This window comes from Aotus nancymaae, unplaced genomic scaffold (assembly GCF_030222135.1).
Source record: "Aotus nancymaae isolate 86718 unplaced genomic scaffold, 86718_ANA_hifiasm-v0.15.2.pri h1tg000004l, whole genome shotgun sequence".
Classification (NCBI taxonomy): domain Eukaryota; kingdom Metazoa; phylum Chordata; class Mammalia; order Primates; family Aotidae; genus Aotus; species Aotus nancymaae.
The window spans coordinates 46080415-46094374 of NW_026988415.1; the positions used below are offsets into that span (position 1 = coordinate 46080415).

General features: G+C 41.3%; 1 protein-coding gene across 3 annotated transcripts in view; it reads left to right on the top strand.

Moving 5' to 3' along the window:
- Positions 1–13960, top strand: part of NOX1 (NADPH oxidase 1) — a 35751-nt gene that overhangs the window by 20919 nt on the left and 872 nt on the right. For all 3 annotated transcript variants that reach the window (XM_012464056.3, XM_012464055.3, XM_012464057.3), the window contains 5 exons: positions 7943–8035; positions 9202–9437; positions 9654–9816; positions 10163–10309; positions 10505–10629. In XM_012464056.3, the coding sequence (XP_012319479.2) occupies positions 7943–8035; positions 9202–9437; positions 9654–9816; positions 10163–10309; positions 10505–10629 (764 nt within the window). The remainder of the gene's footprint in view (positions 1–7942; positions 8036–9201; positions 9438–9653; positions 9817–10162; positions 10310–10504; positions 10630–13960) is intronic.

Genomic DNA, 13960 nt, shown 5'->3' on the forward strand with positions numbered 1-13960 from the left:
CTAATTTTTTAATATATAAATAACTCCTAGAAATCAATAAAAAAAGTCTAACAACATGATAAACGGAGATGTAGAAGATATGAACAGAATAATCTCAGAAATGGAGACGTATCTTGATGTTAAATATATGAAATGATGCTTAATGTTATAATGGAAACAATGCCAAATAAAACGACGAGAATCTGTTAACCTAACAGATTAGCAAAGATTAAAAAACCTGCTAATGTATTGTATTGGCAAGAGTATAGAGAAATGCTCTTATGCATTGCTGGTTAGATGTAAACCTATACAACTGCTTGTAGAGAGTGATTTGGCAGTAGCAATTAAGCTTTAAAACTTGACTTCCGGCCGGGCGTGGTGGCTCACTCCTGTAATCCAAGCACTTTGGAGGCCAAGGCGGGCGGATCACCTGAGGTCAGGAGTCCAAGACCAGCCTGACCAACATGGTGAAACTCCGTCTTTAAAAATAAAATAAAATAAAATAAAAATAAATAAATAAATAAATAAAACTTGACTTCCAATTTATTCCACAAATACGCCTGTATATATGTTAAATTACATGCCTTAAGTTATTCATTACAGCAGTGTTTAATAGAAAAAAAGTTTGGAAACAAGTGTCCATCAATGGGGCACTAGTTACATTTTGTGACTTTTATGCAATGGAATAGTCTGCAACGAGGAAAACAAAAGAGACAGCACCATAGACACTAATAGGGACCAGTCCCTAAGATGTTAAATGTAAAAAGCAGGGCAGTGTGTATAGTCCCCTATCATTCGCATTGAAAAGATCACTTAAATGCATGTTCTCCAGAAGAATTCACAAAATAATAACATTGCCTCTGGGGATCTGGAGGGGCCAGAAGATTTGCTTTTACTGTATATCCTGTTGTACTTTCAGATTTTGTACCATATACATGTATTACCTATTTAGAAAGTAATTTTATAATAAGATAGATAGACTGTTAGCTACAGAAATAAAGAATAGACCACTGGCTACACTAATAAAGAAAAAAAGAGAGAAGATCCAAATACACACAATCAGAAATGACAAATATGATATTGCCACTGACCCCACAGAAATAAATAAATTAAAAAAAAAAACCCTCAGAGACTACTATGAACACCTCTAGGCACATAAACTAAAAAAAAAAAAAGATAGGGGAAATGGATAAATTCGTGGACACATACAACGTCCCAAGACAAGACAACGAAGAAATTTAATCCCTGAGCAGGCCAATATTGAGTTTCAAAACTGAATAAGTATAAAAAGCCTACAACCCAAAAAAGGCCCTGGACCAGATAGGTTCACAGCCAAATTTTTCCAGATGTATAAATCTGGTATGATTCCTACTGAAACTATTGCAAAAAATTGAAAAGGAGGGTCTCCTCCCTAACTCACTCTGTGGGGCCAGCATCATCCTGATACCAAAATGTGGCAGAGATACCACAAAAAAAGAAAACTTCAGGCCAATATCCTTGATGATCATCGATGAAAAAATCCTCAACAAAATACTGTCAAATGGAATCCAGTAGCACATCAAAAAGTTAATCCACCATGACCAAGTAGGCTTTATCCCTGGGATGCAAGTAGGGTTCAACATATGCAAGTCGATAATATGTGATTCATCACATAAAGAGAACTAAAGACAAAAACTGTATGATCATCTCAGTAGATGCACAAAAGGCCTTCGATAAAATTCAACATTCCTTCATATGAAAAACTCTCAGCAAACTAGGCATCGCAGGAATATATTTCAAAATAGTAAGAGTCATCTATGGCAAACCCACAACCCACGTTATACTGAATGGGCAAAAGCTGGATGCATTCCCCTTGAAAACTGGAGCAAGACAAGGTTTCACTCTCTTACCGCTCCTATTCAACATAGTGCTGGAAGTTTTAGCCAGAGCAATCAGGCAAGTGAAAGAAATAAAAGGCATCCAAATAGGAAGACAAAAAGTCAAACTATCTCTGTTGGCAGACAATATGATTCTATACCTAGAAAACCCCATAGTCTATGTCCAAAAGCTCCTAGATCCAATAAACAGCTTCAGCAAAGTTTCAGGATACAAAATCAATATACAAAAATCAGTAGCATTGCTATACCCCAAGAACACTCACGCTGAGAGCCAAATCAAGAATGCAATCCCATTCACAATAGTCACAAAAAGAATAAAATACCTAGGAATACAGCAAACCAGGAAGGTGAGAGATCTCTACAATGAGAGTTACAAAACACTGCTCAAAGAAATTAGAGATGACACAAACAAATGGAAAAACATTCCACACTAATGAATAGAAAGAATCAATATTGGCCGGGCCCGGTGGCTCACGCCTGTAATCTCAGCACTTTGGGAGGCCATGGCGGGTGGATCACGAGGTCAAGACATCGAGACCATCCTGGTCAACATGGTGAAACCCCGTCTCTACTAAAAATACAAAAAATTAGCTGGGCACTGTGGTGCATGCCTGTAATCCCAGCTACTCGGGAGGCTGAGGCAGGAGAATTGCCTGAACCCAGGAGGCGGAGGTTGCGGTGAGCCGAGATCGCGCCATTGCACTCCAGCCTGGGTAACAAGAGCGAAACTCCGTCTCAAAAAAAAAAAAAAAAGAATCAATATTATTAAAATGGGCATACTGCCCAAAGCAATTTACAGATTCAATACTATTCCTACCAAACTACCATTCTTCACATAATTAGAAAAAAATACCACACAAAATACCTTCACATAATTAGAAAAAAACTACCATTCTTCACATAATTAGAAAAAAATATTTAAAAATTCACATTGAACCAAAAAAAAAGAGTCCAAATAGCCAAGGCAATCCTAAGCAAAAAGAACAAAGCTGGAGGCATCACGTTACCCAATTTCAAACTCTACTACAAGGCTACAGCAACCAAAACAGCATGGTACTGGTATAAAAACAGACACACAGACCAATGGAACAGAATAGAGAGCCCAGAAATAATGTCACATACCCATGACCAACTGATCTTTAACAAAGTCAACAAAAGTAAGCAATGGGGAAAGGACTCCCTATTCAATAGATGGTGCTGAGATAACCGGCTAACCACATGAAGAAGATTGAAACTGGACTCCTTCCTTACACCATATACAAAAACCAACTCAAAATGGATTAAAGACTATAAAACGAAAACCCCAAACTATAAAAACCCTGGAAGACAACATAGGCAATACCATTCAGGACATAGGCCCTGGTGAAGATTTCATGATGAAGATGCCAAAAGCAAATGCAACAAAAATGAAAATTGATTAATAGGATCTAATTAAACTAAAGTGCTTCTGCACAGCAAAAGCAACTACCAACAGAGTAAACAACCTACAGAATGGGAGAAAATATTTACAAACTACACATCTGACAAAGGTCTAATATCTAGCATCTATAAGGAACCTAAACAAATTAATGAACAAAAACCAAACAATCCCATAACAAAGTGGGTAAAGTCTCCAAAAAAAGCAGGCAAAAGTCATAAAGAAACAGTTTTCAAAAGAAGACACACACAGCCAACAAACATATGAAAAAATGTTCAACGTCACTGATCATTAGAGACATGCAAATCCAAACCACAATGAGACACCACCTCACACCAGTCAGAATGACTATTGTTAAAAAGTCAAAAAATAACAGATGCTGGTGAGGTTGCAGGAAAAGGGAACACTTATATAGTGCTGGTGGAAATGTAAATTAGTTCAGCCATTGTGGAAAGCAGTGTGATAATTCCTCAAAGAACTGAAAACAGATTACCGTTCGACCCAGGAATCCCATTACTGAGTATATACCCAAAGGAATATAATCATTCTATGACAAAGACACATGCACTTGTGTGTTCACTGCAGCACTATTCACAATTGCAAAGACATGGAGTCCACCTAAATGCTCATCAATGGTAGACTGGATAAAGAAAATGTGGAACATATACACCATGGAATACAATGCAGTCATAAAAAAGAACGAGATCATGTCCTTTGCAGCAAAATAGATGGAGCCAGAGGCCATTATCCTAAGCAAACTAATGTAGAAACAGAAAACCAAATACCACTCGTTCTCATTTATAAGTGAGAGCTAAACATTGAGTATATATGGACACAAAGAAGGAAATAACACACACCAGGGCCTACTTGAGAATAGAGAAAGGGAGGAGTGACAGGATCAAAAAACTATCTAATGGGTACTATGCTTATTACCTGGGTGATGAAATAATCTGTTCACCAAACCCCTGTGACATGCAGTTTACCTCTATAACAAACCTGCTCATGTACCTCTGAACCTAAAATAGAAGTTAAAAAAAAATAATTTTGTTCGAGGCACAGTGTCTCATGCCTGTAGTCTCAGCACTTTGGGAGGCTGAGGCAGGAGGACTGCTTGAGTCCAATAGTTCAAGACCAATCTGGGCAACATAGGAAGACCTTGTCTCTATAGAATATTAAAAAAATAGCTGGGCAGGGTGGTGCATGCCTGTGGTTCCAGCTATACGGGAGGCTGAGATGGGAGGATCACTTGAGCCCAGGAGGTTGAGGCTGCAGTGAGCTGTGATGGCACCATTGCACTTCAGCCTGGTTGACAGAGAAAGACCCTGTCTCAAAAAAAAAAGTAATTTTGAAAGGACTTACCTGGAATGTTAATAGCACATTTCATTTCTAAAGTCAGAGGAAATTGTAAGATCATAACCAGGGACCTGTATTAGGATAGGGAGCTATTTAAGGCTTATTAGCAAAGCTTACTAGCTAAGATGGTTAATACCTTGTCTTACCTGGCACATCAGCTTCTGTCTTTTTCTCATCTATAACCTGAGTTAAGTTATATTTGGCCTATTTGGTATCCTTAAAATTTAGAGTTTGCTTTGGTTGGTCATGTAACACTCTAAGAGAGAGAACACCAGTTTTGCCACCTGAATGTATTGCTTTGATTCTTCCATAAACATTTATTTATTTATTTGAGACAGAGTTTTGCTCTGTCACCCAGGCTGGAGTGCAATAGTGTAATCTGTGCTCAACACAACCTACACCTCCTGGGTTCCAGCGACTCTCCTGCCTCAGCCTCCAGAGTAGCTGGGATTACAGGCATGCGCCACCACGCCCAGCTAATTTTTTGTATTTTTAGTAGAGATGGGGTTTCACCGTGTTGGCCAGGCTGGTCTTTAACTCCTGACCTCATGATTCACCCACCTCGGCCTCCCAAAGTGCTGGGATTACAGGCGTGAGCCATCACACCTGGCCCCATAAACGTTTAAAAAATACTCTCTCCGCATTCACCCCATTTAAAAATTAGAAAAATAATACACATTTATTGTAGAAAGTTTGGAAAATACAAAAATATTTTAGAAGTAAATAAAAAATTTCATAGAGTTCTACCACCTAGAGGAAATGATATTTTTCCTTGATTGTTATCATGGATGTTTTCCTCTGTTGTCAAATATTCTTTTGAAACGTTTTTTTTTTTTTTTTTTTGAGACAGAATCTCACTCTGCTACCCAGGCTGGAGTGCAGTGGCATGATCTTGGCTCGCTACAACCTCCGCCTCTCGGGTTCAAGTGATTCTCCTGCCCCAGCTTCCTGAGTAGCTGCGACTACAGGCATGCACCACCACAGCCAGCTAATTTTTGGATTTTTAGTAGAGACAGGTTTCGCCATGTTGGCCAGACTGGTCTCCAACTCCTGACCTCAGGTGATCTGGCTGCCTCAGCCTCCCAAAATGCTGGGATTACAGGCGTGAGCCACCACGCCCAGCCTTGAAACATTGTTTTAAAATAGTTGGCCAGGCGTGGTGGCTCATGCCTGTAATTCCAGCACTTTGAGAGGCTGAGACAGGTGGCTCACCTGAGGCCAGCAGTTCCAGACCAGCCTGGCCAGCAAGGTGAAACCCCATCTCTACTGAAAATACAAAAATTGGGTGTGGTGGTGCATGCCTGTAGATTTAGCTACTTGGGAGGCTGAGGCAGGAGAATTGCTTGAACCCAGGAGGTGGAGGTTGCACTGAGCCGAGATTACATCACTGCCTGGAGTGAGACACCGTCTCAAAACAAAAACAAAAACAAAAACAAAAAACCTGTATGATATACACCATTTTAATCATGTTTTAAAGTAAACATTGTGGCCATTACTTTACTCATGTATAATACTTTTTCACACCTTAATTATTTATCTTCATTTCCTAGAAGTGAAGTTCTGGCATTAAAGAGAAGGAATGCGTTTGAGGCTATTGAGATGTACTGCTAAATTGCTCTCTGGGAAGATGTTGCCAATTTGCATTTTCACCCATGTGAAATGCATGTTCAATTTTCATGTTCAATTTGCATGCCCATGTGAACACGCCCATTTCTCTGAATCCCAGTTAATGCTGGACATTATTACTTAAAATTGTTTTTCAATTTGAGAGACTAAAATGGTATCTTGTTTTAATATTTATTACTCTGACTACTTCTGAAGCCAATATTTTTTTCACATTGTTATTACCTGTTTCTTAAATATGTTTTTCTCCAAATTCAGCTGGGGAATTTTTTTTTTTCAAATAAGAAATAGCACTGAATTGCATAACGTTCATTCTGTTTCACTTGTCCCATCTCTGCCTTTTCCTTCCCTAGAGATACTCAAGGAAGTTATTTGCCTGCACCAACTTAAGAAACCTCACTTCACACAGTCCCAAGGTTATCACACTTGAGCAACTGTGCAAGAAAGGACATGATTTAGTATTGCTAGGAAGTACATTTTTCATAGCTCCTGTGCATGTAGAAGCAAACTGCTGCTTTGCAAAGATCTCAGGGATAGAAAGGCTGCTTTAAAAAAAAATTGTTCTTTGAGACAGAGTTTCACTCTGTCACCCAGGCTGGGGTGGAGTGGCATGACCTTGACTCACTGCAACCTCCTGGGTTCAAGTGATTCTCCTTCCTCAGTCTCCTGAGTAGCTGGGACTACAGGCGCCCACCACCATGCCTGGATAATTTTTGTATTTTTAGTAGAGATGGTGTTTCAACACGTTGGCCAGGCTGGTCTTGAACTCCTGATCTCAAGTGATCCACCCGCCTCTGCTTCCCAAACTGCTGGGATTACAGGTACGAGCCACTGCACCTGGCCGAAAAGCTGCATTAAAAAAAAATATAGACAAGGTAAAAAATACTACTAGATTAAATGTTTAAGCACTTGAGAAAGGAGGTGATGGATGAGAACTGAGTTTTATGTACCCAATAGCATCAGCTTTCCCTTTTATTGTGTTTGTTTTTGATTATCTGTTTCTATTTTCACATCTACTTTCTCTGTTGGTTTTTTTAGATTGGACAAGTTGTCCTTGAAGATAGTCTTAGATTTTTAAATTAAATCTAATTTTATTTTATTTTTTTGCAGACAGTCTTGCTCTGTTGCCCAGGCTGGAGTGCAGTGATGTGATCTCAGTTCACTGCAACTTCTACCGCCTCCTGGGTTCAAGCGATTCTTATGCCTCAGCCTCCCATGTAGCTGGAATTACAGGCACGCACCACCAAGCCCAGCTAATTTTTTGTATTTTTAGTAGAGACAGGCTTTTGCTATGTTGCCCTGGCTGGGTCTCCGAGAGATCAGGCCATCTGCCCGCCTCGGCCTCCTAAAGTGCTAGGATGATCCACTGTGCTGGGCCTTAAAATTAAATTTTATGTGTGATTTGAGAACATGAGTATTTACCATGTGCCCTATTTCTGTGCTTTTTTCTTGCTTCTTTGTCAGACTTGTAAATTTTCAGGAAGTGATCTGTTTTATGAATAACAGATTAACAAACAAAACCATTGTCGTTTATTTTTTCTATTTCCATCTTCCAGATTTGGTGAAATTAGTGGTTTAAAAATGATACACATTGGAGAACTCAGTAAATATTGAATGAAGGATGAACTGCAACACAAATAAGTCCTAAACAAGAAATTAAAGTGTAATCTCATTCTTTATCCTGTCTCTGCAGTCTTGGAAGTGGATCCTTGCACCGGTCATTCTTTATATCTGTGAAAGAATCCTCCGGTTTTATCGCTCCCAGCAGAAGGTTGTAATTACCAAGGTAAAGAATATGCACCTTCCAGTCTGGCACAGTGGCTCATGCCTGTCATCTCGGCACTTTGGGAGGCCAAGGCGGGTGAATCACGAAGTCAAGAGATTAAAACCATCCTGACCAACATGGTGAAACCCCGTCTCTACTAAAAATACAAACATTAGCTGGGCGTGGTGGCACGCGCCTGTAGTCCCAGCTACTCAGGAGGCTGAGGCAGGAGAATTGCTTGAACCTGGGAGGCAGAGGTTGCAGTGAACCGAGATCACACCATTGCACTCCAGCCTGGCAACAGAGCGAGACTCCGTCTCAAAAAAAAAAAAAAAAAGAGTATGCACTTTCCTCTTGCTGTGATAAGAGTTTCCTTCTATTAGACTACAGAACTAAATTTTTATGTTGTCACCCTAAAGGGGATAAAGAGGAATTTGGAGGCCGGCCCTGCTGGGTGGTAATCCCAGCACGTTGGGAGGCCGAGGAGGGCAGATTTCCAGAGGTCAGGAGTTCAAGACCAGCCTGGCCAACATGGTGAAACCCTGTCTCTACTAAAAATATGAAAAATATTAGCTGGGCGTGGTGGTGCCTGCTTGTAATTCCAGCTACTTGGGAGACTGAGGCAGGAGAATGGCTTGAACCTGGGAGGTGGAGGAAGTTGCAGTGAGTCGAGATTGTGCCACTGCACTCCAGCCTGGGGGCAACAGAGAGAGACGCTTTCAAAAAAAAAAAAGAACTTGGGTTTGACATACCTTAGTTCTTCCAGTGCAGAACAGAACTGGGAAAGAGCGGTTTCGCAGAAATCATCAGGATAAGTCTATGTCAGGGGTTGCAAACGGGCAGCCTGGGCCAGATCTAGTCCACACATTCATTTTGTTTGGTGTACACAATGTTTGTTTATAAAGTTGAATTGGTTGCCAGCATTTAAAAATCTGGATGGAAGCTTCTGCTTGAGTTTTTAAAAGCAATTTCTTGCTTCTCTTGAAGAATCAGAAAACCTGATAACACTGCCATGGTTCCATTTGCAACCATTGTCTGGAGCTAAGCAGCTGCTGCTCTCTTTAGTGAGGACTTGTGTTTGTAGTTCACCATCGTCACCAGCCCTCCAGCTTCACTCATTTGCTTTATCTGTCTGGCCCTGTCGCCATTAGAGTTTGCCTTCTTTGGTCTATGTGCTTAATTCACAGGTTGTCATGCACCCATCCAAAGTTTTAGAATTGCAGATGAACAAGCGTGGCTTCAGCATGGAAGTGGGACAATATATCTTTGTTAATTGCCCCTCAATCTCTCTCTTGGAATGGCATCCTTTTACATTGACCTCTGCTCCAGAGGAAGATTTCTTCTCCATTCATATCCGAGCAGCAGGGGACTGGACAGAAAATCTCATAAGGGCTTTTGAACAACAATATTCAACAATTCCCAGGTAGGTCCTTGATACGAGCAGAGTCTCAGACCAGGATGCAGACTGGCAGAAAAGAGAAAGCAATTCTTTGTTGAACCTTAAGTTTAGTACAGTAGACTAAGATTAAAATAAATAGGCAGAAGCCAGTCATGGGAACAACTATATCTCTGGGAGGATGTTTGAGGTTGGAGGTGGAGGGGAGTCTTCAGTTGCCCGTTGTCATCTATGTTCTGCCAGGATTGAAGTGGATGGTCCCTTTGGCACAGCCAGTGAGGATGTTTTCCAGTATGAAGTGGCTGTGCTGGTTGGAGCAGGAATTGGGGTCACCCCCTTTGCTTCTATCTTGAAATCCATCTGGTACAAATTCCAGTGTGCAGACCACAACCTCAAAACAAAAAAGGTATAATCCTGTATATCACTTTTCACCTGATCTGGGTCTGACAAGTCTATTGCCTTTCTGGGCTAAGCCCTTTACAATTGATAAGGGAGCAAACTCTCCCTGGAGTTACGAGAATAAGTGATCACTTGTCTTGGCCAGGACATCCACTTCTACAGATTTATCATAAGAGCAGGGTGTTCTTTTCAATTTGCAGTTTAAAATCACCCTGACCCAAAGATGTTGGAAGGCTCTTTCATAAGGGAAATTGTCAGAACTCTGAACATTCCTGCTCCCTAAAGTTTGCTGCTTTGTAAATGTGATGTTTAAGGTCACTTAGTAAGGCTATGCTCTCTCTTGCTGATTTCAGATCTATTTCTACTGGATCTGCAGGGAGACAGGTGCCTTTTCCTGGTTCAACGACCTGTTGACTTCCCTGGAACAGGAGATGGAGGAATTAGGCAAAGTGGGTTTTCTAAACTACCGTCTCTTCCTCACTGGATGGGACAGCAATATTGTGAGTTTAAATAACACACCAATTCCCCTGCTAAACATAAGATGAATATCAGACAAAGGATAGTGCATACGGATTAGAAATTATTTCTTATTATTTCCTACCTGCTCTCACACTCACACGCAAGTTTAAAGGTTGAGGAAAGAAGAGGCAGCTATCAGGACTCGGTTTTTCTAACCTTTTTTCCTCTGAATCCAGGTTGGTCATGCAGCATTAAACTTTGACAAGGCCACTGACATCCTGACAGGTCTGAAACAGAAAACCTCCTTTGGGAGACCAATGTGGGACAATGAGTTTTCTAAAATAGCTACCTCCCACCCCAAGTAAGTATATTTTCCTCTAGTAAGTTGAGCTTGCGGAGTTAGGGATTAGGAAAGGTATTACAGCATGTTGAACACTCTTAGGAAAAGATCTCCGGGGCAGAAACTTTTTGTGCCATTCTTAGATTCTCAGTGGACTGAGGAAATTTCATGTGGGGTTTTAGAAAGATAGGGTCATGATCTTGTAATTGATGAAAAGAGGTTTTTTGCCCCAGGAAACTCCGTTCAGTGAGGCAAATGGACCCATTTCTGATCTAAACTACCAAACAAACTAGAGAAGTGGAGCAATTCAAATGCATTTTTGCCAGAAGGGGACTCAATAATCTCTACTTAAAGTAACAAGGGTATTATCTAGCTTACCAGCCACCTGAGCTCAATCTTTCTGGAGGGTTTTGAGACATGTTAGAGCACAAAAAGCCCTGGTGCTATGAAATCAGCCATTCCAATGGGAAGGAGATGAAGCTGAGATTCCCACAACAAGTAGGCAGGTGACGATCAATTCAGTGCTACAAACATTCTTGGTTACCTTTTTTTTTTGAGATGGAGTTTCGCTCTTGTTGCCCAGGCTGGAGTGCAATGGTGCCATCTTGGTTCACTGCAACCTCCGCCTCCTGGGTTCAAGCGATTCTCCTCCCTGAGCCTCCCAAGTAGCTGGGATCCACCCGCCTCAGCCTCCAAAAGTGCTGGGATTACGGGCATGAGCCACCGAGCCCAGCCTTGGTTAGCTTTTATAAGCTCAGCTCTCACGATTCTAGAAGCGTTGGAGGTTGAAAGAGAAATAGGATATGGTTCTTGCCCTCAAGGAGCATAGGTTTGAATAAGAGATGCACACAGTCCACCTCAAGGCAGAATAATGCATTCTGTGAAACAGGTTTATGGACGCTAGAGGGAAGAACAGTCTATGGCCACATGCGGTGATTAGGAAAGGCTTCAGGAAAGCAGTGGCCAGAGCACTTACTGACTTGGATTCAGATGATCCTGGGTCCTCATGCTGTTTCTTTCTTTCTTTCTTTCTTTTAAGACATAGTCTTGCTCTGTTGCCCGGGCTGGAGTGCAATGGTGTGATCTCGGCTCACTGCAACCTCTGCCTCCTGGGTTCAGGCAATTCTGCTGCCTTACTATCCTGAGTAGCTGGGAGTACAGGCACTCGCCACCATGCCCAGCTAATTTTTTGTATTTTTAGTAGAGATGGGGTTTTGCCCTGTTGACCAGGCTGGTCTTGAACTCCTGACCTCAGGTGATCCATCCACCTCGGCCTCCCAGAGTGCTGGGATTACAGGCATGAGCCACTGTGCCCGGCCTTTATGCTGGTTCTGACACTTTCTAGTTCTGAGACCTTGAGCTTCTGAACCCTCTGATCTTGATTCCTCATCTGTAAGACAAGGGTCATATTAGTGAATGCCTGCTCTACTCACTTGCAGAGTTGTTGTGACGATTAAGTGAGACAATATATTAAAAAAAATGCTTTGTAAATTGTAAAGCAGCATATAAGCATAAGAGATGCTAATTATTGTGTTGAATGTAACTGAAGTTGTGAGAGAGTATGAGATTGTCAGGGAGAGAGAGAAGGAGAGAGAGACTAGCAAAGGACAGAGCACTACGGAATGCTGTCTAGGTTATATGGGAAGAGAAAAAGACAAACCAGGGAAGAAATAGGAGTACACAGAGAAGTGGTGTCATGGAAACCAAGGGAGCAAATACTAGAGAAGTGTAGTCAATAGTGTTGGGAGAGTAGCAGGGTCAGGAAATGCGCATTTAGCTTAAGGTTATTTATAGACAGAACAGGGGCCAGTACACAGAATAAAATATACAAAAGAGGGGAGACGACTAAGATGACCGTAATAAAAGATGGACAATAGTGTTAACAAGGAAGTGGAGAAGTTGGAATCCTACTATATTGCTTGTGGGAATGTGAAATGGTACCACACTTGGAGAAAACTCTTTGGCAGTTCCTCAAGTGTTAACATAGTTTCCATATGATGCAGCAATTCCACTCCTTGTTATACACCCAAGAGAAATGAAAATATATGTCTACACAAAAACTTGTACATGATGTATACAGCAGCATTATTCCTAATAGCCCCAAAGTGAAAACAACCCAAGTGTCCATCAAAAGATGAATGGATAAAGCAAATGTAGTACATTCACCTACTGGAATATTATTCAGCTATAAAAAGAAAGTACTGATACATACTACAACATGGACAAACCTTGACAACATCATGCTGAAAGACACCGGACACCAAAGGCTATATATTTTATGACTCCACTTGTGAAACATTCAGAATAGGCATACCTACAGAGTCAGAAAGTAGATTAGTGATCGTCTAGGGTAGGACAGGGTAGTTGGAAGGAAATGAGGACTGCTAATGTGGATGGGGCTTCTTTTGGGGATGATGAAAATGTTCTGGAATTAGATAGTGGTGATGGTTGCATAACTTTGTGGCTATACTAAAAAGCACAAATTGTACACTTCAAATGGGCAAATTTTATGGTATAGAAACTATACCATAATTAGATTTTTAAAAAAGAGAGAAAGGTATGAGAGAAGGGAGAAGAGGGTGAGATCCAGAGCATAGTTGGAAAGATTAGCCTTGGCAAGAAAGAACACTACCTCTCCAGAAGAAATTTTGGGGTGGGGATAAGCTCACAGTAGATGGCTTTAACGGGAGCTAAAACATAGGTACTCACTATGTGCCAGGTATTTTTATAATTTCTTTACATGTTCTCATTTAATGCTTAAAACAACCCTATGTGGTGAGTACTATTTTTATCCCCATTTTGCAGGTGGGAAAGCTGAAACACAGAGAGGCTAAGAAAATTCCCCTTGTCGGGCACTATGGCTCATGCCTGCAATCCCAGCAATTTGGGAGGCCAAGGCGGGTGGACCACTTGAGGTCAAGAGTTTGAGACCAGCCTGGCCAGCATGGTGAAACCCCGTCTCTACTAAAAGTACAAAAATTAGCTGGGCGTGGTGGTGCGCGCCTGTAGTCCCAGCTACTCAGGAGGCTGAGGCAAGAAAATCACTTGAACCAGGGAGGAGGAGGTTGCAGTGAGCTGAGATCATACTACTGCACTCCAGCCTGGGCCACAGAGTGAGACTCCATCTCAAAAAAAGAAAGAAAAAGAAAAAAAAGAAATTTGGCCAAATTCCCACAGATGGGATAAATGTCAGAGCTGAGATTTGAACCCAGACAGACTGGCTCCACAGTCTGGCCCTTAGCCACTGTACTGTCCTATGTCTCTTATCTGTGTTCTCAATAAAACAGGGTAGGCTGAGTGCTGAGAGTGATAAGGGCTGAGAGCATATTTGGGGTTTGTGCGCAGAAAAGGT